This window comes from Ranitomeya variabilis, chromosome 3, assembly GCF_051348905.1.
Source record: "Ranitomeya variabilis isolate aRanVar5 chromosome 3, aRanVar5.hap1, whole genome shotgun sequence".
Classification (NCBI taxonomy): Eukaryota; Metazoa; Chordata; class Amphibia; order Anura; family Dendrobatidae; genus Ranitomeya; species Ranitomeya variabilis.
The window spans coordinates 455,040,524-455,067,685 of record NC_135234.1 but is presented as its reverse complement, the minus strand read 5'-3'; the positions used below and the strand labels follow the sequence as shown (position 1 = coordinate 455,067,685).

Sequence of the window (27,162 nt, the reverse complement as noted above, 5' to 3'; positions counted from 1 at the left end):
TCCTACAGGAAGTCCCTCACCAGGAAAGAGGCATGGGCTTCTACTCTCCCCTCTTCCTCCGAAAGAAGCCAGATGGATCATACAGGACAATAATAAATCTCAAAAAGTTAAACAGTTTTCTCGAGATCCCACACTTCAAAATGGAGACAATAAAATCTTGCGTAAAAATACTCTTTCCCAGGTGTTTCATGACTGTTCTAGACCTACGAGATGCATACTATCAGTACCTCCGGCTGGCAGTGAATATCCAGGGGGAGGTGAAACATTATCAGTTTCGGGCCCTCCCTTTTGGGTTAGCTATCGCACCCCGGGTATTCACGAAACTAATGTCGGAAGTGATGGCTCATATACGAGAGCAGAATATCCTGATAGTCCCATACCTGGACGACCTCCTTGTGGCAGGGACATCATTCCATCACTGCAAACAGCAGTTGGATTTGGTTATGACTTCTCTGTCAAGCCTAGGTTGGCTGTTGAACCTTACCAAATCCAAAGTAGTCCCATCACAGGTACAGGAGTACTTGGGGATAGTCCTCGACTCGACCACACAAACGTGTTATCTTCCTCAGGGGAAGATTCAAAAGATGACACAGGCAGCGGTACAGTTGTCATCATCCCCAGTCACCACACTCAGGAAAGCCATGTCCCTGCTGGGCTCCATGACATCCTGTATCCCGGCAGTGCAGTGGGCACAATGCCATTCCCGAGACTTACAATGGGAGACTTTAAGTTCAAGCCTGTGTCTGGGAGGAAATTTAGACGGGCGGTTAAGCATATCACCAACTACGATACACTCCCTACAGTGGTGGGCAGATCCGATAAATCTTACCAAGGGGGTCCCCTGGTCACTACCAACAGAGAAAATCCTAACGACCGATGCAAGCCCCTGGGGGTGGGGTGCTCATATAGACGGTCAGGTGACACAAGGGAACTGGAACAAAAATCAGGAGCTAACCTCATCAAATATGAAAGAACTGCTAGCGGTAAAACTCGCCCTAATACACTTCCAAAACATCATCCGCTCCCACCACGTAAAAGTCTTTTCGGACAATCAGGTAGTGGTAGCATACCTAAACCACCAAGGGGGCACCAGGTCACAAACACTGATGGAAGAAACCCGGTCTATCTTCTACATTGCAGAACACAATCTGAAGTCCCTAACAGCCCTTTACATAAAGGGTTCAGAAAACCAGACCGCAGACTTCCTCAGCAGAACACGCTTGAGACAGGGGGAGTGGGAGCTGAAACAGTCGGTATTCAACCAAATAGTGAAACGTTGGGGAGAGCCAGAAATAGACCTATTTGCGGACTTTCAGAAACGGAAAGTGAGGAAGTTCTGCTCAATCGACCCCCGGGGAGGGCCAGTAGCTCTGGACGCTCTCACAGTCCCCTGGAACTATCGCCTCTCCTACGCGTTCCCTCCAATATCCCTCATTCCCCTAGTCTTGAGGAAAATTCGGGAGGAGGGAGCAACAGTGATAATCATAGCTCCATTCTGGCCTCGCAGGATATGGTTTTCTTGGCTGAGAAAGATGTCCTTAGACAGTCCGTGGGTTCTACCAGACACGCAAAATCTGTTATCCCAGGGCCCAGTGTGTCACCCCAATGTGAAAAGCCTACATATGACAGCCTGGCTTTTGAAAGGAAGCTATTAAGCAGCAAAGGGTTTTCATCCAACCTGGTGTCCACATTACTACAGAGTAGGAAACCCGTAACCACCAAAATATACGGCAAAGTGTGGAAAAAATTCATGTCTGTATCAGGGGTTGACCCAGGGGGGGAAATCCCAATAGATAATATTCTCGAATTCCTGCAAAAGGGTTTGGAAAAAGGGCTAGCTACGAGTACTCTAAAAGTTCAGGTAGCAGCCTTGGGAGCACTATATAATTATGATCTAGCCAGAAACCGATGGATCGTGAGATTCATCAAAGCCTCGGGTAGATTAAAACCGGTTCCTTTGCATAATGCCCCTCCATGGGATCTAAACCTTGTTCTAAATGCACTAACCAAATCTCCTTTTGAGCCCTTGGCAGACGCACCCCTAAAGATTCTATCTTTAAAAACAACACTCTTAGTGGCCCTAACCTCAGCCCGTCGCGTTAGTGACATACAAGCATTGTCCGCGGGCCCTCCCTTCACTCAAATTCTTGAGGACAGAGTCATTCTAAAAACGGACCCGGCTTACCTCCCAAAAGTCGCGTCTCAATTTCACAGGACACAAGAGGTCTCCCTGCCCTCATTCTGTCCCAACCCCAAGAATGAGGGAGAAAAAACACTACATACCCTTGATGTTAGGAGGTGCCTACTCCAATACTTGTCAGCCACTAGAGAGTGCAGGAAGGATAGGGCTCTGTTTGTCTGCTTCCAGGGTCCACGGAAGGGACAGAAAGCGTCAAAAGCTACGCTAGCGAGGTGGATAAGAGATGCCATCGCCCTATCCTACTCTTCCAGCGGGACGGCCATCCCGGAGAATATAAAAGCGCACTCGACCAGAGCAGTGGCATCATCCTGGGCGGAAAGAGCGGGCGCTTCAATACAACAGATATGTAGAGCGGCCACTTGGTCTTCCCAGTCTACATTTTTCAGACACTACCGCTTAGACTTGACCTCCTCTGATCTTACCTTTGGTCGAAGGGTTCTAGAGGCAGTGGTCCCTCCCTAAAAAATTACAATCTATGTAAATCTCTCCGTGGTGCCATCATGGGGATAGAGAAAATCGTAGTTACTTACCGATAACGGTATTTCTCTGATCCCATGATGGCACCCGTATATTCCCTCCCTTTTCACACACAGGTGTGCACACTATAATGTATAGTTAGTTACCTTTAGTCACGGTGCATCTGTTAAGTAAAAAATTGTTAAGTTTAATTTGTGTAAATATCAAATTGCAGCTGAAGTTCTGTATAAGGCTCTGTTAACCAACTGATGTGGGAGAGAGGTACGCCCTTTTTCACCTGTAGGTTTCCTGTCCCTGGGGGCGGACCCCTCTCTCCGTGGTGCCATCATGGGATCAGAGAAATACCGTTATCGGTAAGTAACTACGATTTTTGTTAAGTATATAATTCCACGTGATAATTCATAGTTTTGATGCCTTCAGTGTGAATGTACAATTTTCAAAATCTTTAAATGAAAAGGTGTGTCCAAACTTTTGGTCTGTATTGTGTATATATATATATATATATATATATATATATATATATATATATATATATATATCTCCATATATATATATATATATATATATACTAGCTGTACTACCCGGCTTCGCCCGGGTTAATGACTGCTGTTAGCAAAATAGAATGTGTTAACAAAAATTTATTCTGCACACAAAAACCACAAAACAAATAGATAGAAATGTAATTATTAAAAGGCAAAAACTAAGCAAATAGAAGCATTTCACAACATATATTAGCTTTGTTATACTGAGAATGTCTTTGTTGCCTATATTAACCAATCAGAGCTCAGGTTAATTAACTGTAGCAAAATAGAAGCTGAGCTGTGATTGGTTGCTATTGGCAGCCTGATAAATCCCCAGCCAACAGGAAGCCCTCCCCCCTGGCAGTATATATTAGCTCACACATACACATAATAGACAGGTCATGTGACTGACAGCTGCCGTATTTCCTATATGGTACATTTGTTGCTCTTGTAGTTTGCTTATTAATCAGATTTTTATTTTTGAAGGACAATACCAGACTTGTGTGTGTTTTAGGGCGAGTTTTATGTGTCAAGTTGTGTGTGTTGAGTTGCGTGTGGCGACATGCATGTAGCGACTTTTGTGAGATGAGTTTTGTGTGGCGACATGCGTGTAGCAACATTTTGTGTGTTGAGTTGCATGTGACAGGTTAGTGTAGCAAGTTGTGTGCAGCAAGATTTGTGCATGGCGAGTTTTGCGCGTGGCGAGTTTTATGTGTGGTGCATTTTGAGTATGTGCAAGTTTTGTGTGAGGCAACTTTTGCATGTGGTGCAACTTTTGTACATGTGGCAATTTTTCTGTGTGTGCAAGTTTTGCATGAGGTGAGTTTTCCATGAGGTGAGTTTTGCACGTGTGGCGAGTTTTGCGTGAGCCTAGTTTTGCATATGGCGAGTTTTGCATGTAGCGAGTTTTGAGTGGTGACTTTTGTGTTTCGACTTTTATGTGGCGAGGTTGGTGTGTGTGTGTGGTGAAATGTGTGCTGAGGGTGGTATATGTGTTCAAGCACGTGGTAGTGTGTGGCGCATTTTGTGTTTGTGTTCATATCCCCGTGTGTGGTGAGTATCCCATGTCGGGGCCCCACCTTAGCAACTGTACGGTATATACTCTTTGTCGCCATCGCTCTCATTCTTTAAGTCCTCATTGTTCACATCTGGCAGCTGTCAATTTTCCTCCAACACTTTTCCCTTCACTTTTTCCCCATTATGTAGATAGGAGCAAAATTGTTTGGTGAATTGGAACGCGCGGGGTTAAAATTTCACCTCACAACATAGCCTATGACGCTCTCGGGGTCCAGACGTGTGACTGTGCAAAATTTTGTGGCTGTAGCTGCGACGGTACAGATGCCAATCCCGGACATACACACATACATACATACACACATTCAGCTTTATATATTAGATATACCTGTATGTAATCTCCTGTATATAGTATATACCTGTGTGTCATCTCACCTATATATAGTATATATCTGTGTGTCATCTCCTGTATATAGTATATACCTGTATGTCATCTCCTCCTATACATAGCATATACCTGTGTCATCTCCTCCTGTATATACTATATACCTGTAGGTAATCTGCTCCTGTATATAGTATATACCTGTGTGTCATCTCCTCCTGTATATAGTATATACCTGTATGTCATCTCCTCCTGTATGTAGTATGTACCTGTATGTCATCTCCTCCTCTATATAGTATATACCTGTGTGTCATCTCTCCTGTATATAGTATATATCTGTGTGTCATCTCCTCCTGTATATAGTATATACCTGTGTGTCATCTCCCCTGTAAATAGTATATACCTGTGTGTCATCTCCTGTATATAGTATATAGCTGTATGCCATCTCCTCCTGTATTAGCCCTCGTTCACACGTTATTTGGTCAGTATTTTTACCTCAGTATTTGTAAGCTAAAATGGCAGCCTGATAAATCCCCAGCCAACAGTAAGCCCACCCCCTGGCAGTATATATTAGCTCACACATACACATAATAGACTGGTCATGTGACTGACAGCTGCCGGATTCCTATATGGTACATTTGTTGCTCTTGTAGTTTGTCTGCTTATTAATCAGATTTTTATTTTTGAAGGATACCAGACTTGTGTGTGTTTTAGGGCGAGTTTCGTGTGTCAAGTTGTGTGTGTTGAGTTGCGTGTGGCGACATGCATGTAGGGACTTTTGTGAGATGAGTTTTGTGTGGCGACATGCGTGTAGCAACTTTTTGTGTGTCGAGTTGCATGTGACAGGTTAGTGTAGCAAGTTGTGTGCAGCAAGTTTTGCGCATGGCGAGTTTTGCGCGTGGCGAGTTTTATGTGTGGTGCCTTTTGAGTATGTGCAAGTTTTGTGTGAGGCAACTTTTGCATGTGTTGCAACTTTTGTGCATGTGGCAATTTTTCTGCGTGTGGCAATTTTTCTGCGTGTGCAAGTTTTGCGTGTGGCGAGTTTTGCACGTGTGGCGAGTTTTGCATGTGGAGAGTTTTGCGCGTGGCGAGTTTTGAGCGGCGACTTTTGTGTTTCTACTTTTATGTGGCGAGGTTGGTGTATGTGTGGTGAAATGTGCACTGAGGGTGGTATATGTGTTCGAGCACGTGGTAGTGTGTGGCGCATTTTGTGTGTGTGTTCATATCCCCGTGGTGGTGTGATTATCCCATGTTGGGGCCCCACCTTAGCAACTGTACAGTATATACTCTTTGGTGCCATCGCTGTCATTCTTTAAGTCCCCCTTGTTCACATCTGGCAGCTGTTAATTTGCCTCCAACACTTTTCCTTTCATTTTTTCCCCATTATGTAGATAGGGGCAAAATTGTTTGGTGACTTGGAAAGCGCGGGGTTAAAATTTCACCTCACAATATAGCTTTGACGCTCTCAGGGTCCAGACGTGTGACTGTGCAAAATTTTGTGCCTGTAGCTGCGACGCCTCCAACACTTTTCCTTTCACTTTTTCCCCATTATGTAGATAGGGGCAAAATTGTTTGGTGAATTGGAAAGCGCGGGGTTAAAATTTCACCTCACAACATAGCCTATGACGCTCTCGGGGTCCAGACGTGTGACTGTGCAAAATTTTGTGGCTGTAGCTGCTACGGTTCAGATGCCAATCCCGGACATACATACATACATACACACACACACACATTCAGCTTTATATATTAGATATATCCATATAATGTGTTGTACAGTAGCTGGCAGAGAAGATGCCATACATAGAATGCAGCCGTATATTACACCTCCATTCAATTTGTTAATATCCTATTGGAGCTAATAACAGCTGATCGGTGGAGGTGTTGGGTGATGAACCGCCACTGATCTGATATCGATGACTGGAGGTGAGCGGATCACTTGGTCCAACCCGAGGCCACGGTCCAGGTTGGTGCTCTTGCTCTCTGGCCGTGGATAGGAGCTCCCTACCCTCCAGAATGTCAGGGTTGGCTTATGATTAGCTCGGTTGGCGAGACGTCACCTGTGCACTGCACACATTACGCCAGGCCAATGAATCAAGCCCCATAACATGGAACCCCTGGACCTTACAGATAGGTCATCACTATCTTGTAACTGGACAACCCCTTTAACACTGACTAATTATTCTTTTTTGGCAGCTGCATAGTCCCTGCACCCCGTTACGGGACACATGCACACACGAGTGAAACGTGTATGGCGCCGTACACCAGCATTAGTGCTTATAAAAGGAGCACAGCTGATTTGCTAAAAAAGTAGAGGCTGTTTCTTTCTTGCTGCTCTCAAGGTGCTACCTTTTAAAAGGATACCTACTATAAACTACAATATGTACATTCTTATTTATTATTCTTAATGTTTTTTTTACAGTTCATCTTGATCACTAGATGGCAGACTCCAGAATGTCTTTGCAGTCAGTGTCCCCTTCTGTAACCCTCCTTGACAAGAAGCATTATAATAAAGCACTTCGGGATTTACTGAGGAGGATTCGTGATTCCAATAGGTAAAAGCATATAATACATACACTACAGTCCTACCACATTTTTTATGGTAAGAAGTATGTTTGCCATGAGATCCACCCACTCCTTAAAGGGAACCTGTCACCCCCCCAGGCGTTTGTAACTAAAAGAGCCACCTTGTGCAGCTCTAATGCTGCATTCTGACAAGGTGGCTCTTTTAGTTCGGGTCCCTGGCACTGCTGAAATAATCTCTTTTGAAATTTGTCGCCTCATGTGAGGCGTCTGGATTAGGGGGAAGACCTGCCCCCCTGGCGATTTCACGGTATGAGGGACAAACTTCAAAAGCGATTATTTCAGCAGTGCCAGGAACCCGAACTAAAAAGACCACCTTGTCAGAATGCAGTATTAGTGCTGTACAAGGGGCTCTTTTAGTTTATAACGGCTGGGGGGGTTGACGGGTTTCCTTTAAGCTGGTACTCCCTTACCAGTCTTACACATACATTGAACGCTGTAGCGTGTTATTGAATTTCCTTTCTAATACATTTAGCATTTAACCCCATAATGACCGGCAATACGTCTTTTTACTGATCTGCGATGTAAGAGACTAGCATCCCCATACTGGGGACAATCCAGCAGCTGTCGGCTGTACATTATAGCTGACAATTTGCTGCTTCAACCACGATCAGTATTGGCACAAATTATGGACGTTTAACCCCTTAAATGCTGCTGCCAATAGTGACTATGGCATCTAGATGGTTAACAGAGTGTGAGAGCTCCCTCTTTAACCCCATCTGAACCCTGAGATATTGATCGTGTGGTCCTGATGTTTGCCATGACAATTCATGGCCAAATAACAGCCTTAAAGTCTTCCAGCTATAGCAGCTTGTCCAGACGTTACCATCATTTAAGTGGTAAAAATAAACTTTAATTACTGTCATGTCACTTTGCATTAATTCCTGAAAAGCACCTGAAGAGTTAATGGAATGCCCCAAACTAAGTCACTTCAAAACTGAACAGGTCCCTTACAAAATAGGTTTTGTAAATTTCCTTGAAAAAATGAAATATTGCTGCTACATTTTTAAACCTTCTAAAATGCTTACAAATGGTGCTGATGTGAAGCTGACATGTGGGAAATGTGATTTATTAATGTTTTGTGTGATATGACTATCTGGATTAAAGGGATAATCATTCAAAGTTAAAAAATTGCACATTTTTATAAATAAATGCAAAACATATCAACCTAAGTTTGCCATTATCATAAAGTACAATGTTTCACGAAAAAACTGTCTTAAAATCAATGGGATATGTTGAAGCGTTCCAGAGTTATTACCACACAAAGTGACACTGGTCAGATTTTAAAAAAGGCCTGGTCACTAAGTGGCTAAAAATGTCAGACTTAAAGCTAAAGTGTAACCATCATTTTAAGTTTTATTTAAAAATTAACTTTAAAGGTGTCGTTCAGTGGGATCAACCCTCCTTAGCAGTTTGCATGGGAATGCAGGTCATTTAAAGTTGAATAAAATGATACCTTTATATCTACAGTACGGTCTGAAGTCTTATTCCCCAGAAATCTACATTTTTGTTAATATCAAAAAATATCTCAACCCAATATTACTGGCTAGATATGTAGAGTGAAAACCGCAATTAATAATAAAATATAATTTTTATTGAAATAGATTTGAAAATTCCTGATAAAATTAGGTACTTCAGCAAATAGGGACACAGGACAAGATCTATTCATAATCCATGTGCACATGCAAAGGTAAAAATGTAATCACAACAACAGACTGATACCTCCTAGTCATATAGTAGCTATCATAGATGTACATTCAAAGATAGAAGTTCAGCCCAGGTTACTAATATATTTACCAGGATGTGAATCGCAGGGAAAAGCGTACAGTCCTGTCCTGTGTCCCTCTACCCCGACTCAATGTTTCATGCCACTTCTTCAGGGGGCCTTCAGAACTTATTTTTTTTTAAAAGGGGATGTTACCAATGTGAGACACATAATGACTGACAGTCTGCTCTCCTGATTTACATGTCTCAAATCCTCTTTTCATTTAAAATAAGCTCTGGAGGCAGATTATCAGGGAGATCTGTGTCCTGCACAGACATCTTAACTAGAGATGGGCGAACACCTCTATGTTCGGGTCCGGTGGGTTCAGCCAAACAGTTCCAAAAAGTTTGGATTCGGGTACCAAAACAGTACCCGGACCCCATTCAGTTGAATGGAGGGCCCTAACATCCAGTGTTTTTTCCACGCTGTCATGTGCATGATAGCGCTGCAAACGCAGCTTCTGGTCGGCGGTGAAATCATCACCGCGGGTTAGAGAGCCGCGGTTCCCACGCTGTCAAAAGATAGCGTGAGCATTCAGCTGTGATCGGAGGTATAAAGTTTACCTCCGGTCACTGACGTCTTCTGATGGGACTACAGCTCCCATCATCCGATGCCTGCTGCCGCTAATAGTGACAGCAGAAGCAGCTCCTGTGCTGTAAATAAATAAAAACGGCGTGGGTTCCACTGTATTTTTGATAACCAACTGGCAAAACTCACAGCTGGGGGCTGCAACCCTCAGCTATCAGCTTCAGCAAGGCTAGTTATCAAGAAAAGAAGGGTTCCCATGCCATATTTTTTTTAATTATTTAAATAAATAATTTAAAAAAACGTTATGGGGTCCCCCATTTTTGACAATTAGCCTTGCTAAAGTAGACAGCTGGGGGTTGGTATTCTCAGGCTGGTAAGGGGCCATGGATATTGCCCCCCCCCAGCCTAAAAATAGCAGCCCACAGCCGCCCAGAAAAAGCACATCTAATAGATGCACCAATTCTGGCGCTTTGCCCTTTTCCTTCCACTTGCCCTATAGCGGTGGCAAGTGGGGTTGATGGCACCTTTGTATTGTATGGTGACATCAAGCCCACGGCTTAGTAATGGAGAGGCATCTCTAAGACACCTAACCATTACTAATCCTATAGTGGTATGGTAAATAAAGACACAGCCAGAATGAAGTTCTTTATTTGAAATAAAACAAAACACACGTTTACTTTTTTATTTAAAAATAACAAACACAGTTATACTTACCTAACGCCTAATTCCACCGAAGTCCTCGTTCTTCTGTAATAAAACTAAAATTAAAAAACAATATACTATACCTGTCTGTCGTTCTGTCCCATGCCATAATCCATGTCTGGGGGATAAACATTTTCAACCTGGATGTGCTGAGAATCACTGGTGACTGAAATGCTGCGAGCGCAGCCTCAGTGACCAGTGGTGATGTCATCAAGGTTACTCCCGTCACTGAGGATGCTTTCCCTGCCGTGCTGAACTGCGGTGACCTCTGCGAGATCCCCGCTAGCACCGTGAGGAAAACCTGAACTGCATCTCCCTGACCGGCGGGAATGATTTCACCGCCGATCAGGAGCAGTGTTTGCAGTGCTGTCATGCACATGATAGCGTGACAGACACCCGGTGTACAGGCCGCCGACCCCGAACAGTAACACTGACTTCCTGGTGAAGTCCATGTTCGGTGTCCATGCCCGAACAATAGGTGTTCGGTACGGACCCCGAACTTTACGGTTTGGGTTCACCCATCTCTAATCTTAACAGTTTATTTACATATTAAAAACATGTGGATTAGTCTGGAATAAAAAATCGCATCGCAGATATCAAGGTATGATTTTATTCAGCTTTGTATGACCTGCATTCCATGCAAGCGGCTAAGAAGGGTTGATCCTCCTTACAGATTGCTTTTAAGTTAGAAAAAAAAAATGTCCTTAAAAGTGTCCATATCCTTTAAATGGTAAATACCTGGCAAGCCTGTAGCCACCACTAGGTTACTGCATCTGATTTATATAGTGAGCTCAATAGTAAAACAATATGAAGTAAGCACTTTGTGTTGTGGGTATGGTCACGCACTAAGGCAGAAGCTAAGTGTTTAAGAGCGAATTTTTAACTGATTATTAAGGATCACAGGACCCAGATCCCCATCAACCGGAACCATGGGCAGCATGTACCAGACGCTGGTTGTATTATCTCAGCCTTGTATCGTTAACTGAAATTCTAAAAGTTCATATTATTCTAGAGAAATAGTGGATAAAAGCACATAAGAGAATGCTGTGTATATAGCATTAAGACTATGCAGTATTTATCTTCCGGTTCTGATATCTGATAATTTGTATGATTTTAGCCAACTAGAGGTCACAGATGAACACATAGATGATGACGTGTGCCCGGTTCCCGATTTCAGTACCCACTTGTATACAGAAACAGGTAATCAGGACTAGCCATGCACATTGGACATCAATAACTTGATTTATTGTGCCCTTTACTGAGGCTCCGATCTATTTTCTTCCAGATGTTACTTTGCCGTCTCACTTGATGGCCAACACGTGTACTGAACCATCCTTTCTAATGAGCGGGCATGCTGGCTCTAAGCAGAATACAAGGAAGCCACAAAACACTTTATTAAAGAGCCCAAATGTTTTGCCTTCTGAGATCCATGATATATATGAAGAGCTATCAGAAATCTATCACAAACTACAGGTAGGAGCTAAAAGTAGAATAACTAGGATTATACTAAACACCCTAGAGCCACAGACTAACATCCATGTGTGCTTTGTATAGCAAGAGAGAACTTCACAGCAAGAATATTCCCTTCATTTGAAAAGAAGAGAGCAGATCTTATTAGAAAAGGAGGAGATGCTTCTCAAACACCAGGCCACGCTGAGCAAGATAAAGGATGTGGAAGAGATCGTGCACCAAAAATTCCAAATAATGAAAGAGGTAATTTACTGTTCTAACTTTGGTTTTGGGATCCCACGTTCCTATTGTACTTGGTTTACCAATGTCAGTCCCTTCTGCTACAAATAAAAGGTGATGTATAGTTGGATACTTACCTACGCAGCGCTGATGTCTTGTGCCAAATAAAGAGCTAGATGCAACCGGACAGCTGTAAAATGTGCAGCCACATTGATTGATAATGGCCACCCAGTTTTACAGGTCAGCAACAGATTGACCACTTCCAGACCGCCCTTGCACTTTAAACGTCTATTCTGCAGTGATGTTTTAAAACATTACTGCATAGGAGTGCAAGCTACACACAATCATGTACCTGCGCAAGCACCGATCCAGCAGCCAGAGAAAGCTTTAAGGAACCTTCATACGAAACGACTTTGTAACGATATCGCTAGCGATCCGTGAAGTTGCAGCGTCCTCGCTAGCGATATCGTTTAGTTTGACACGCAGCAGCGATCAGGATCCTGCTGTGATGTCGCTGGTCGCTGAATAAAGTCCAGAACTTTATTTGGTCGTCCGATCGCCGTGTATCGTTGTGTTTGAAAGCAAAAGCAACGATACCAGCGATGTTTTACACTGGTAACCAGGGTAAACATCGGGTTACCAAGCGCAGGGCCGCGCTTAGTAACCCGATGTTTACCCTGGTTACCAGCGTAAAAGTAAAAAAAAAACAAACAGTACATACTCACCTGCGCGTCCCCCAGCGTCTGCTTCCTGACACTTACTGAGCGCCGGCCCGAAAGTGAAAGCACAGCGGTGACGTCACCGCTGTGCTGTTAGGGCCGGAGCTCAGTCAGTGTCAGGAAGCAGACGCTGGGGGACGCGCAGGTGAGTATGTACTGTTTGTTTTTTTTACTTTTACGCTGGTAACCAGGGTAAACATCGGGTTACTAAGCGCGGCCCTGCGCTTAGTAACCCGATGTTTACCCTGGTTACCCGGGGACCTCGGCATCGTTGGTCGCTGGAGAGCGGTCTGTGTGACAGCTCCCCAGCGATCAAACAGCGACGCTGCAGCGATCGGCATCGTTGTCGCTATCGCTGCAGCGTCGCTTTGTGTGAAGGTACCTTTACTCTCAGTTGAGAAGGCTTAGACGGTTTATTGCCATCTGTGCCTTCTCTATCACTGTATACACAATGCTAAAGAAGTTCTGTGTGCACAGTAGTAGGAAGCGCTGATAGCGCTTCCTCTAACTGGGGCAGATATACCTGCCCCAGTTATAAGGGAAATCAAATGAAAATAAAAATATTTCACTATTAAACCAAGGGTCTTTATGACCTTATGGGATGGGACACAATGTGTAAAATAAATGAAAAACTACTAATAACAGGTAAAAGAAAAGATCAATAAAAAATAGGCCACGATCAATACAAATTGCTGTTACTAGGCCTGCCCCCATAATATTTTTTTAATGTATTTTAGTGGTGCTGTGTGGTGATAACAAAAATGGGGAAACACAGACTCGTACTCGCCTTAATTTGCCACCAAGATCACCCAATATCTGCAAAAAAAGAGACTATGACAGCATCACGAAAAAATCAAATCAAATCTTGTTGAATATCTTAAGAGGATATTTTTTAAAAATGTTTTTTAACTATTAAACCCCCAAAATGTGCCTGGTCAGGAGTGGGGGGTAAATAGAACAGTCTTGAACTGCATAATAAACTGTGCCCTTTCGCGACAACACTGCATCTCGGCTACAACATGATTAACTTGAGCATGTAAAATGCTATCTATTTATCTGTACATTCCTTTTCTTTAAGTGTGTAAATGGCTTTGGGAATGTAGTATGAATTAGCCATTTGCACAGTTATTAACCCTTTCACGACATGCACCGTACTATTACTGCGCATGTCGTGTCCCCCCCCCCCCCAAGTCGCGACATGTCAGCTGTTTTGAACAGCTGACATGTGCGCACAATAGCGGCGGGTGAAATCGCTATTCACCCGCCGCTATTAACCTGTTAAATGCCGCTGTCAGACGCAGACAGCGGCATTTAACCGGCGCTTCCGGCCGGGCGGCCGGAAATGACGTCATCGCCGACCCCTGTCACATGATCGGGGGTCGGCGATGCATCAGGATGGTAACCATAGAGGTCCTTGAGACCTCTATGGTTACTAGTGCCGGCCTGCTGTGAGCACCCCCCTGTGATCGGCGCTCACAGCACACCTGCATTTCTGCTACATAGCAACAAACATCAGATCGCTGCTATGTAGCAGAGCCGATCGAGTGGTGCCAGCTTCTAGCCTCCCATGGAGGCTATTGAAGCATGGCAAAAGTAAAAAAAAAAATGTTTTTAAAAATATGAAAAAAAAAATGAAAGTTTAAATCACCCCCCTTTCGCCCCATCCAAAATAAAACAATAAAAAAAAAACAAATCTACACATATTTGGTATCGCCGCGTTAAGAATCGCCCAATCTATCAATAAAAAAAAAGCATTAACCTGATCACTAAACAGCGTAGCGAGAAAAAAATTCGAAACGCCAGAATTACGTTTTTTTGGTCGCCGCGACATTGCATTAAAATGCAATAACGGGCGATCAAAAGAACGTATCTGCACAATGTGGTATCATTAAAAACATCAGTTCGGCACGCAAAAAGTAAGCCCTCACCCGACCCCAGATCACGAAAAATGGAGATGCTACGAGTATCGGAAAATGGCGCAAATTTTTTTTTTTTTAGCAAAGTTTTGAATTTGTTTTCACCACTTAGATAAAAAATAGCCTAGACATGTTTGGTGTCTATGAAGTCGTAATGTCCTGGAGAATCATAATATCAGGTCAGGTTTTAGCATTTAGTGAACCTAGCAAAAAAGCCAAACAAAAAACAAGTGTGAGATTGCACTTTTTTTGCAATTTCACCACACTTGGAATTTTTTTCCCATTTTTTTAGTACAAGACATGGTAAAACCAATGATGACTTTCAAAAGTACAACTCGTCCCGCAAAAAACAAGCCCTCACATGGCCATATTGACGGAAAAATAAAAAAGTTATGGCTCTGGGAAGGAGGGGAGTGAAAAACGAAAACACAAAAACGAAAAAGGGCCGCAGCATGAAGGGGTTAAAGAAACCTGTAGTATGCATGGCTAGCCACACTTGTGCACTGTCAACGTCATCAACACTGTGGTCAATCAAAGCATTTTGTCCTGTGTTATGTAATCTAAACGTTTCTCATGTTTCTAGTTTTGTTTTCATGTGTTCATCGATTTTTATAATCTTCTAATAGATTTCTTTGAACATGACATAGTTTCCGTAGTGTGACTAACAACTTGAGTAACACATCTCATACAGGGCACATCAAACAACATTCTAATACCACATGTCCCAAAATAAAAGGTATGTCATTTTCCAGTTCAAACAGACTGAACCAATTTGGAAAATAAATCAAGCGGTACAGATCTTTAACCAGTTCCACATTGGTCCATTAGGCTTAGGATGTGTGTATTATTAGCTGATGATTTTGTGCATTACACAGCATCTTCTGGGCCAACTATGTTCACTTACTTCACTAAAAGAACAAAAAGTTTTATAGCAATGTCTTTAAATCCTTTTAATGCACTGACTTTCAAAAGCTTCAGAATCCCAGTGGTTCTGATTCTTATAGGATCTTACACGGTGAGACGTCCGTTACCCAAAATGGTCTGTAGTCCAGATATCTCTAGTCCAATAAGCTGTTGTCCATTGGACCTCAGAACTGGACTTGAATGGTGCCACCTGGATGGGAAATTGGTCAAAACTATTGCAAAAAGTCTCCACTTTACCCTTGGGATAATTTTGACAAATTCTCCCCGGTTCTGGCGGCTATTACTTAACTTTAACACTATTAAAACTTGCCAGTTAAAATGCTGGTTAAATTAAGTCTGTGCTAATGTATATCTAGTCTCAAAGGGATTGAGTACTATATATTTAATTTATCAAATGTGTTGGGAAAGCTATTTGGTTACTTTCAAATATATAAGTATTACAGGTTTTGCTCCTGTACTTGTTAGTCCAGAGTTCTCAACTTCTCAAAATGATGGAGGAGCATGTGACCAGACCTGCCCATTGGCCTTCACCAAAACGGTATTCCAGGTGAATTGTTTTTCAGCTTGGAAGTTGCTGAGGGATTTTCCTGCTCACCTGCTTCTCCAGTGCTGGTCACATGCATCTCCATCAGCAGCAATTTTGAGGACACGAGAGGCGTGAGTAAGGTTACATTAACTACATGAATAAAGAATGATATCTACACATCCTTCCAGAACAACTTCCCCAATTATACAGGAGCAAACTGATGATGAAGAATACTTTTTTCAGCACAGTGGAGCACCATGTCTCAAGGCAATAGTGATAAATAAGTGGCTCAAAGAATAAAACATGTACAATTTTGGCCCATGGCCAGGAAAATCCCCAGATCTCCATCATTGAGAACCTGTGGGGTCAATCCTCAAAAACGTGGACAAACAAAATCACAGGCATTCTGATAAACTCCAAGCACCAATTAGACCAGATTGGGATGTCATCAGTCAGGATTTGACGCAGAAGCTGATATTCAGCTTGCCAAGTCAAATTGCAGAAGTCTTGGAAAATAAGGGTTAGCATTGTAAGTACAGAGGGGTGCAGAAGTAGGTACACGGTTTAAATAATAGTTCAATTATAATCATGTTATCAACTATGCATAGTTTTCTTCAATATGCCTAATCTTGGATAAATCCCTAGAAGAAATACTCCATCTGGGTAAGGTAAGAACATACACATGCATCATACAGTAGACATGCTTGTAAAAGTTTACTATGGTTTGGAAAGTTTAAAAAAAAGACGTTCCCCCCCCCCCCCCCCCTCCGAAAAAAAAAAATTGTAAGAAGCTGGGGAATCATTGCACATTCATATTCCATAGATGCCATTAGACTGAATATAAGGAGTAGGGGGCCACACAAACGCTATATAGGAGCCACAATTTTGCTTTGTAAATCATTTTTGCGCAGTGTATTATTGTCTTTCTTTAGGCATAAGGGGGAATGTTTTTCCTTTTGGAAAGTGCCAAGCTGGTGTAAGGAGACTTATAGGCTATCCAATGCTCCGCTGGGAAATTAAATATGCAAATAAAACCCTTTAGAGTGGAAGATCTACAGAACTACCAATTGGATATAGCAATTATAAAAGTCAATAGTATGAGAAGCCAAATCAGACAGTCATTTGCAAACATATGTTTCAGGCTGTTTACTCCTCATCAGTGCAAAGCAGGAGAGAGACCTCTGGGTCATTCCATGTCAAGTGAACCAATGATTTTTACCCCTATATTTTTAATTCTTTTGAGATTTTGTTATTTGGTAATAGTGTGTCAGAGAATGCAAAATGTGGAGAAAAAAAAAAAAAAATAAAATAAATATATATATATATATATATATATATATATATATATATATATATATATATATATATATATATATATAATTTTTTTTAATTGATTTTCAAAGTTCGGAAAAAGTGCGAATTTCGGTGTTGCCTGCCTTTACATTTCTCCTCATAACTCAGGCTAGAAAAAAGATAGAGAAACAAAATAAACACCATTCTACTCAGAACTGTACAGGCTTTCACCAGATATGTCACAAGAGTATCTTTGTTAATATTTTACCCATGCGAACGGAAACGCAAATTTTAAAACGCATTTCCGAAAAAAAGTTTAATTTCAAAATGTCAAAGTTTGCACATGTGCCTGCTATGCTCCTAGCCACATCTGTACCAAAATGCAAGTTGGGATCGTGATGGGATCATATTTTAAAAAATAAAACTATTACAGTGTCAATTTGAAAATCTTGACTTCAGATCTGTTCAGCCTGTGGTGTAGAAGTGTGGGGTCTATATTTACCAAATAATCCATGATTGTTAGATATTCCTGTATTATTTTATTATGTTAGAGCTTAGAAGCAGGAGAGGACAGAGGAGAAGCTTTGTTAGGGCTGAGGATGACCAGGGGTAGACAGTGACTGCAGAGCAGATGACAGGCCGGCAGCTCCAGCCTCCAGAGGCCGTATTCACACCAAATCTTAACACCGATGCAACTCCTCAAATGGAGGGAGAAAAATATTCTTAACATCCAGTCCATGTGTTGTACAAACCAGGACTACAAAGAGGAGAAGAGTTTGTTATAACACCGGTTACAGGAAGCAGAACCCATCACAGGGACTCGGCAATATCGGACTGTCATCCCATGTAGTGACAGAGAAATAAAAACAGTGAAGTCGATGACGTGGTAGAAGGCGGCCCAAGATCAGCCATGGATGACATAACTGGTGATGTGACCTGTGAATATGATTGGCGCTGGTGGCGGCTACTGGACTCTCCAAAGATTGTGAAAATGAAGACGTAGAAGTGACTTTTCTGCACCGTCAGGTCTAGCACCATCCCTTGTCTACCCAAGGAAACCAGACATTGTAAAAGTTACAAAAATCAGATATTAACTCAGGTGGAGCTGGACACCATGACAGGCCGTACATACTCTGACACAGAAGGAGACGGCCATTGCTAGTGAGCGCTTATGGGCAAGATGACATTTCACCCACTAGAAGGGACACATTGATGATAACAGGCCACTGTAAAAACCTACTATTAATTGTTTGATTAGTTCATATTTTATAGAACGAGGATTTAACTACTGTACTATTCTTCTTAAACACTTCATAAGTGACATGGTTAGTGATATAATAGAAAAACATTGTTCCATCTATAAATAGGTCGTAAAAATATTGGTTCTTTTAATCTGGTTTTTAACATATAATTAGGATAAGACTGTATTTAGAAAACCACACTTGAGGATGTGATCACGTTTTTTCTTTTGGCTTGCTCAGCATTTTCAACCTGAATGCATTGAACAATTTGTGTTCTGATTATTAAGATGTATTTATTCTGACACTTCGGTATTTGTTATTTGTGTTTCTTTATTGTTGCATATAAATGTTGGATGCAATAAATTGTAATTTGAAAAGAAAAAAGGAAGAAACTCACACAAACATAAAATCAGATGATTCAAGATTTAAAAAAAAAATAAAAGTTTGATAGATCCCAAGTTGAATCCCTGTACAAATATAAACAAGGACACAAGTAACACACATGCATGTTTTTACAATTTTAAAACATAGGTTTTTTTCACAATTGCGCATCAAAATTTTGAATTTGATTTCTCCAAAACAAAATATAAAGAAACATAGTCTTGTGACTTATCAAATGAAAGCCTATACCGTTCTGAGAAAAATTATGCCTCTCCCAACTCTTTATCTTAATTCTCAAAGCTTTTAATTTGTAATTAACTAAAGGTGTACTTCATAAAAACAAAAAATAAAAAATATCTAAAGACGTAAGGTAAAAACAATATTCATATTTGGATCACTTGATATGGAATGACCCCTCTGCCTGGTGGTATAGGGGGTAAAATTTCACCTTGTTCAGAGTGCTAAATCGGTGTAAGGAGAATTATAGGCCATGCAGTGTTCCTTTGGAAATTTAAATCTGCAAATAACCTCTTCAGGGAGGATGTTGACTTGAACTCTGTTGCCACCTACTAGGTGTAACAATCCTGGGTTCACATTGCATTAATACAGTCTGTTAGGCGGCATAACGCGGTGTAACGCAGTCCGTTAACGCTGCCATTAACCCCTATTATCGGGCGCATGGCCAACGCATGCCATAATTGGCATGCACTAGCGATGTGCCGTCATTCAGTGACGGAGCCTCGGATGCGGGCTGCAGGGTCTGAGGCTCCGTCACCACAGATGAATCATCTGCGCTAGCGGTATAACATAACGTGATGGCGTGTATGCTATAGCATTAACGCAGCTCGTCAACGCTCTGCGTTGAACGGACTGCTTTAACGCAAAGTGATCCTGGCCTAAAAGTCCATATCGACCCTTTTTAAAGAGCCTTGCCAAATCACTTTGGATAAGAAGCCAAACCAGACTTAGGATGTTTGCCTATCATCCGTGCTGAATTGTCTTTCTTTGTATCTTTCAGCATCTGTTTCATAGACTAATATTCTTTTTGTTCATTGCCTATCCATTCAACAACAATCTTATTTTTTGCACCTATTACCAGAGTTTTGTGATTCTTTTTTGTGGATACTTGTGAATGTTACTGTAATATTAATTTAGATTGTGAGCCCCATCAGGGACAGCAATGATAATGTGTTCAAACTGTAAAGCGCTGCAAAATGTTAGTGCTATATACAAATAAAGCTTATTATTCTAATATAACCAATGTTTTCTCACAGTGTATTATTTTCTTTGCAGCAGCACGATATGGAGGTAAAACAGCTGTCAGATGCCCTCAAAGAAAAGATCAAGGAAAACAAAAGGTTGAAGTCGTCTTTTGATACCTTAAAGGAAATGAATGACACCCTTAAAAAGCAGGCAAGATTTATATTTCTCATTACACACTTATACAACTGCAGGACCCCAGCACTCAGACACTTAGGGCTCATACTCACTTGTGCGAAATATGGACGAGTGCAATCCGATAAAAAAATCGGATTGCACTCGGACCAATGTTATTCAGTGAGTTACATCTTATTTGTCTCTTTTTTTTTTTTCTCAGACAAAATTTGCTGCGTATCTCGGACGAGACTCACTAATGCAAGTCAATGGGTGCAAGAAAAAAATCATCCATTGAAAAGCTGGCAATTCATGTGCGGCGTACAGTAAAACCACAATGACATGTTAATAATAGAACATATACATACACGTAGGGGAAAAAAAAAAAAAAAAAAAATTATATATATATATATATATATATATATATATATATATATATATATATATATATATATATATATATATTGGATATCTACTGTATGGCCACGTTATGAGTAGGCCACTGGAGGTTTAACCCCTTTAATACTTTTGCGGTTTAGTTTTTTGCTGTCCTTCTAATACCTTTGCTATTTAGTTTTTTTGCTGTCCTTCTTCCCAGAGCATATGGGGCAAATGTCTGTATGGAGCATCTTATGGGGCCATGTGCAGCATTACATGGCACAAATATCTGTATGGAGCATCTTATGGGGCAATGTGCAGCATATATATGGGACAAATATCTGTATGGAGCATCTTATGGGGCCATGTGCAGCATTATATGGGGCAATTATCTGTATGGAGCATCTTATGGGGCCATGTGAAGCATTATATGGGGCAAATAACTATGGGGCCATGTGCAGCATTATATGAGGCAAATATCTCTATGGAGCATCTTATGGGGCCATAATCCACATTTGTGGAGCATAATACGGGGCAAATGTGTCTATGGCGCATCTTATGGGGTCATAATCAGCATTTGTGCAGCATTGTATGGGGCATATTTTAATATGGAGCATTTTATGGAGCATTATATGGGGCTCCTGATTCAATATGGATATTCAAAAACTCTTAACCTACTGATGAATTTTTGAAATTTACCAGTAGCTGCTGCATTTTCCACCCTAGGCTTATACTCGAGTCATTAAGTTTTCCCAGTTTTTTGTGGCAAAATTAGGGGGGTCGGCTTATACTTGAGTATTTTATTTTCAACAGGACAAAAGGGGGGTGATTAGAACTTGTCTTTATTTATTAATTTTTTTCTATTTTTGTTAACCCCTTTCCGACATCGAGGTTAATAGTATGCCGATGTCGGACTCCCTCCCTTTGATGTGGTCTCTGGCGCTGAGCCCACATCTTTTCCGGCACATGCCTGCTGTTTTGAACAGGTGACATGTGCCTCTAACAGCCGCAGGTGGAATTGCTATCCACCCGCAGCTGTTAACTAGTTAAATGCCGCTGTCAATCTCTGACAGCGGCATTTAAAGCACACATCCGGCAAGCACGGCGGAAATCCTGCCCGTCGGTGATCGCGGGTTGCCTATGGGTTGGCATGCCGGACTGCTATGAGTGCCGCCCCTCATATAAAGTGAGCAATTTTGCTACATACAGGCGATCTGATCATCGCCTGTATGTAGCAGATCCAATCGGATTATGGCAGCTTCTAGTCTCCCATGGAGACTATTAAAGCATGCCTAAAGTAAAAAAAAAAAGAGCGAGAAATGCCCCCCCGCTCCCTCCGGCTGTGTCCCCCGTCTCTCTGCTTCTTCCTGGAAGAAAATGGCGTGCGCCTGCGTAGACTCGATCACAGTGATCGAAATAAAAAAAATAGTAAATCAAACCCCCCTTTATCAGCCCCTTAGTTAGGTAAAAATAATAAAATGTATTTATTTCCATTTTTTCCGTAACAGTTAGAGTAAGAGCTAGGGTTAGGGTTGGGGCTAGGTCTTCTGCAGTGCCTTGTGTAGCAAAAATCGTGATCTCCTATGAATGCCATCCACGACGATTATAGGAGATTCTCAGTGACAGGCACGGGTTCTTCTGCAGACCTCCGGCTGTCAATGCAACCCATCAGCGCCCCGCAATCACCTGACAGGTATGCCGATGTGCAGGACTTGTGACATACTGTAAAGGATGTACAGAACTTAAAAGAAACCGGTTAGAAAAGAAAAATGGTATTTACCTGCTGCTGTAGTGGTACAGAATAGGACATCAGTCAAGGAGCAGTGGATATGATTACTATGTGCTTACTTTGTAGTGAGCACTGACTTCTCTGCCATGTTGCTGCCTGATGACTAGAAACGAGCGGCTGCAGGGAGAATATAGTTTTCTCCCTGCAGCCACGCTTATAATTAGACTTGCATATACACTGCTCAAAAAATAAAGGGAACACTTAAACAACACTGTTTGATAATCAGTTTCACATACTGTTGTCTAAATGGAATAGACAACAGATGGAAATTATTGGCAATTATCAAGACAAACTCAATAATGGAGTGGTTCTGAAGGTGGAGACCACATCTCGGTACCAATGTTTTCTGGTTGATGTTTTGGTCACTTTTGAATGATGGTTGTGCTTTTACACTAATGGTAGCATGAGACGGACTCTACAACCCACACAAGTGGCTCAGGTAGTGCAGCTCATCCAGGATGGCACATCAATGCGAGCTGTGGCAAGAAGGTTTGCTGTGTCTGTCAGCGTAGTGTCCAGAGGCTGGAGGCACTACCAGGAGACAGTACAGTACACCAGGAGACGTGGAGGGGGCCGTAAGAGGGCAACAACTCAGCAGCAGGACCGCTACCTCAGCCTTTGTGCAAGGAGGAACAGGAGAAGCACTGCCAGAGCCCTGCAAAATGACCTCCAGCAGGCCACAAATGTGCATGTGTCTGCAAAAACGGTTAGAAACCGTCTCCATGAGGATGGTCTGAGTGCCCGACGTCCACAGATGGGGGTTGTGCTCACAGCCCAACACCGTGCAGGATGCTTGGCATTTGCCACAGAACACCAGGATTGGAAAATTCGACATTGGCGCCCTGTGGTCTTCACAGATGAAAGCAGGTTCACACTGAGTACATGTTACAGAGTCTAGAGACGCCGTGGAGAGCAATCTGCTGCCTGCAACATCCTTTTGCATGACCACTTTGGCAGTGGGTCAGTAATGGTGTGGGGTGGCATTTCTTTAGAGGTCACGTCACGTTACACCACAGACTGTCCAGGAGTTGGCGGATGCTTTAGTCCAGTTCTGGAAGGAGATCCCTCAGGAGACCATTCGCCGCATCATCAGGAGCATGCCCAGGGGTTGTAGGGAGGTCATACAGGCACGTGGAGGCTACACACACTAGTGAGCATCAGTTCCTTGTCTTGAGGCATTTCCACTGAAGATGGATCAGCCTGTAACTTCTTTTCCACTTTGATTTCGAGCATCATTCTAACTCCACAAAAATGTGGACACAATGCCCTGTTATGGGGGATCTGCTGCTGAAACTGCTACAGGGGTAATGTCCCCCAATTCTGTAATATCACCCAACTATATATATATATATATATATATATAATATATCTATACCGTATATACTCGAGTATAAGCCGAGATTTTCAGCCCAAATTTTTGGGCTGAAAGTGCCCCTCTCGGCTTATACTCGAGTCATGATCGGTGGTGGGGTCGGCGGGTGAGGACTCTCATATACTCACCTAGTTCCGGCGTTCCTGTCGCTCCCCCTGCCCGTCCCACGGTCTCCGGGTGCCGCAGCCTCTTCCCCTGAGCGGTCACGTGGGACCGCCTATTCATTTCTCTAATGAAGCGGTAACGGTGACCGCTGATAGAGGAAGAGGCTGCGGCACCGAAGACCAGCTGTCCTGGGGAAGGAGCGGGACGCCGGGAGCAGGTAAGTATTACATATTCACCTGTCCTCGTTCCACACGCCGGGCGTCGCTCCATCTTCCCGGCGTCTCTCCACTCTGACTGTGCAGGTCAGGGGGCGCGATGACGCATATAGTGTGCGCGCCGCCCTCTGCCTGATCAGTCAGTGCGGAGAGACGCCGGGACGGGACGCCGAGGAGCTGCAGGCAAGAGAGGTGAGTGGTTTTTTTTTTTATTGCAGCAGCAATGGCACAGATTTATGTGGAGTATCTATGGGTCAACGGTGCAGAGCACTATATGGCACAGCTATGGGGCAACGGTGCAGAGCACTATATGGCACAGCTATGGGGCAACGGTGCAGAGCACTATATGGCACAGCTATGGGGCAACGGTGCAGAGCACTAATATGGTACAGCTATGGGGCAACGGTGCAGAGCACTATATGGCACAGCTATGGGGCAACGGTGCAGAGCATTATATATATATGGCACAGCTATGGGGCAACGGTGCAGAGCACTATATGGCACAGCTATGGGGCAACGGTGCAGAGCATTATATATATATGGCACAGCTATGGGGCAACGGTGCAGAGCATTATATATATGGCACAGCTATGGGGCAACGGTGCAGAGCATTATATATATAACACAGCTATCTATGGGGCAACGGTGCAGAGCATTATATATATGGCACAGCTATGGGGCAACGGTGCAGAGCATTATATATATGGCACAGCTATGGGGCAACGGTGCAGAGCATTATATATATGGCACAGCTATCTATGGGGCAACGGTGCAGAGCATTGTATATATGGCACAGCTTTATGTGGAGCATCTATGGGGCCATAATGAACGGTGCAGAGCATTATATGTGGCACAGCTTTATGTGGAGCATCTATGGGGCCATAATGAACGGTATGGAGTATCTATTTTTAATTTTGAAATTCACCGGTACCTGCTGCATTTTCCACCCTAGGCTTATACTCGAGTCAATAAGTTTTCCCAGTTTTTTGTGGCAAAATTAGGGGGGTCGGCTTATACTCGAGTATATACGGTGTGTATATATATATATATATATATATATATATATATATATATATATATATATATATATATATATATACACACAGGTTTTTTGGGTTATCAGGAGTTGTATGCCAAAATCATCAGTATTAAAACAATAAAAGACCTGACAAATTTCAGTTGGTGGATAATGAATCTATAATATATGAAAGTTTAATTGTAATCATTACATTATGGTAAATAATGAAATTTAACACTATATGCTAATTTTTTGAGAAGGACCTGTATACACACTGCGTGCAGAATTATTAGGCAAGTCGTTTTTTGGATCACATGATACTTTTTATACAAGTTGTCTAACTCCAAGCTGTTCAGGCTTGAGAGCCAACTACCAATTAAGTAAATCAGGTGATGTGCATCTCTGGAATTAGAAGGGGTGTTGTCTAATGACATCAACACCCTCTATAAGGTGTGCTTAATTATTAGGCAACTTCCTTTCGTTTTGCAAAATGGGTCAGAAGATAGATTTGACGGGCTCTGAAAAGTCCAAAATTGTGAGATGTCTTGCAGAGGGATGCAGCAGTGTTGAAATTGCCAAACGTTTGATGCGTGATCACCGAACAATCAAGCGTTTCATGGCAAATAGCCAACAGGGTCGCAAGAAGCGTGTTGGGCAAAAAAAGCGCAAAATAACTGCCCATGAATTGAGGAAAATCAAGCGTGAAGCTGCCAAGATGCCATTTGCCACCAGTTATGCCATATTTCAGAGCTGCAACGTTACTGGAGTATCAAAAAGCACAAGGTGTGCGATACTCAGGGACATGGCCAAGTTAAGGAAGGCTGAAAAGCGACCACCTTTGAACAAGAAGCATAAGATAAAACGTCAAGATTGGGCCAAGAAATATCTTAAGACTGACTTTTCAAAGGTTTTATGGACTGATGAAACGAGAGTGACTCTGGATGGGCCAGATGGATGGGCCAGAGGCTGGATAAGTAAAGGGCAGAGAGCTCCACTCCGACTCAGATGCCAGCAAGGTGGAGGTGGGGTACTGGTATGGGCTGGTATCATCAATGGTGAACTTGTGGGAACTTTTCGGGTTGAGGATGGAGTGAAGCTCAACTCCCAAACCTACTGCCAGTTTCTGGAAGACGACTTCTTCAAGAAGTGGTACAGGAAGAAGTTGGTATCGTTCAAGAAAAACATGATTTTCATGCAGGACAATGCTCCGTCACATGCCTCCAACAACTCCACTGCGTGGCTGGCCAATAAAGGTCTCAAAGAAGAAAAAATAATGACATGGCCCCCTTGTTCACCTGATCTGAACCCCATAGAGAACCAGTGGTCCCTCATAAAATGTGAGATCTACAGGGAGGGAAAACAGTACACCTCTCGGAACAGTGTCTGGGAGGCTGTGGTGGCTGCTGCACGCAATGTTGATCCTAAACAAATCAAGCAACTGACAGAATCTGTGGATGGAAGGCTGTTGAGTGTCATCATAAAGAAAGGTGCCTATATTTGTCACTAATTTTGGGGGGTTTTGTTTTTGCATGTCAGAAATGTTTATTTCTAAACTTTGTGCAGTTATATGGGTTTACCTGGTGAAAATAAACAAGTGAGATGGGAATATATTTGGTTTTTATTAAGTTGCCTAATAATTCTGCACAGTAATAGTTACCTACACAAACAGATATCCTCCTAAGATAGCCAAATCTTAAAAGAAACCCACTCCAACTTCCAAAAATATTAAGCTTTGATATTTCTGAGTCTTTTGGGTTGATTGAGAACATAGTTGTTGATCAATAATAAAAATAATGCTCTAAAATACAACTTGCCTAATAATTCTGCACGCAGTGTATATATATAGATATCTATGTCCACAATCCAGGTATACATTGTCCCCTCATCCCCATCCTGGTATGCATGGCCTCCTCATCCCCATTCTGGTATGCATGGCCCCCTCATCCCCATTCTGGTATGCATGGCCCCCTCATCCCCATTCTGGTATGCATGGCCCCCTCATCCCCATTCTGGTATGCATGGCCCCCTCATCCCCATTCTGGTATGCATGGCC

The 27,162-nt window shown here is 42.5% G+C and overlaps 2 protein-coding genes across 6 annotated transcripts in view; both read left to right on the top strand.

Moving 5' to 3' along the window:
• LIMS1 (LIM zinc finger domain containing 1) overlaps positions 1–27,162 on the top strand; it is a 1,169,472-nt gene that overhangs the window by 368,081 nt on the left and 774,229 nt on the right. The window lies entirely within an intron of this gene.
• The window catches only part of CCDC138 (coiled-coil domain containing 138), an 89,826-nt gene that overhangs the window by 13,557 nt on the left and 49,107 nt on the right, over positions 1–27,162 (top strand). For all 4 annotated transcript variants that reach the window (XR_013223910.1, XM_077296578.1, XM_077296579.1 and 1 more), the window contains exons 3-7: positions 7,014–7,146; positions 11,287–11,369; positions 11,455–11,642; positions 11,724–11,882; positions 20,152–20,271. Coding sequence is in view for 3 of the 4 variants with exons in the window: in XM_077296578.1 (XP_077152693.1) it covers positions 7,031–7,146; positions 11,287–11,369; positions 11,455–11,642; positions 11,724–11,882; positions 20,152–20,271 (666 nt within the window). In the remaining variant the exon portion in view is untranslated. The remainder of the gene's footprint in view (positions 1–7,013; positions 7,147–11,286; positions 11,370–11,454; positions 11,643–11,723; positions 11,883–20,151; positions 20,272–27,162) is intronic.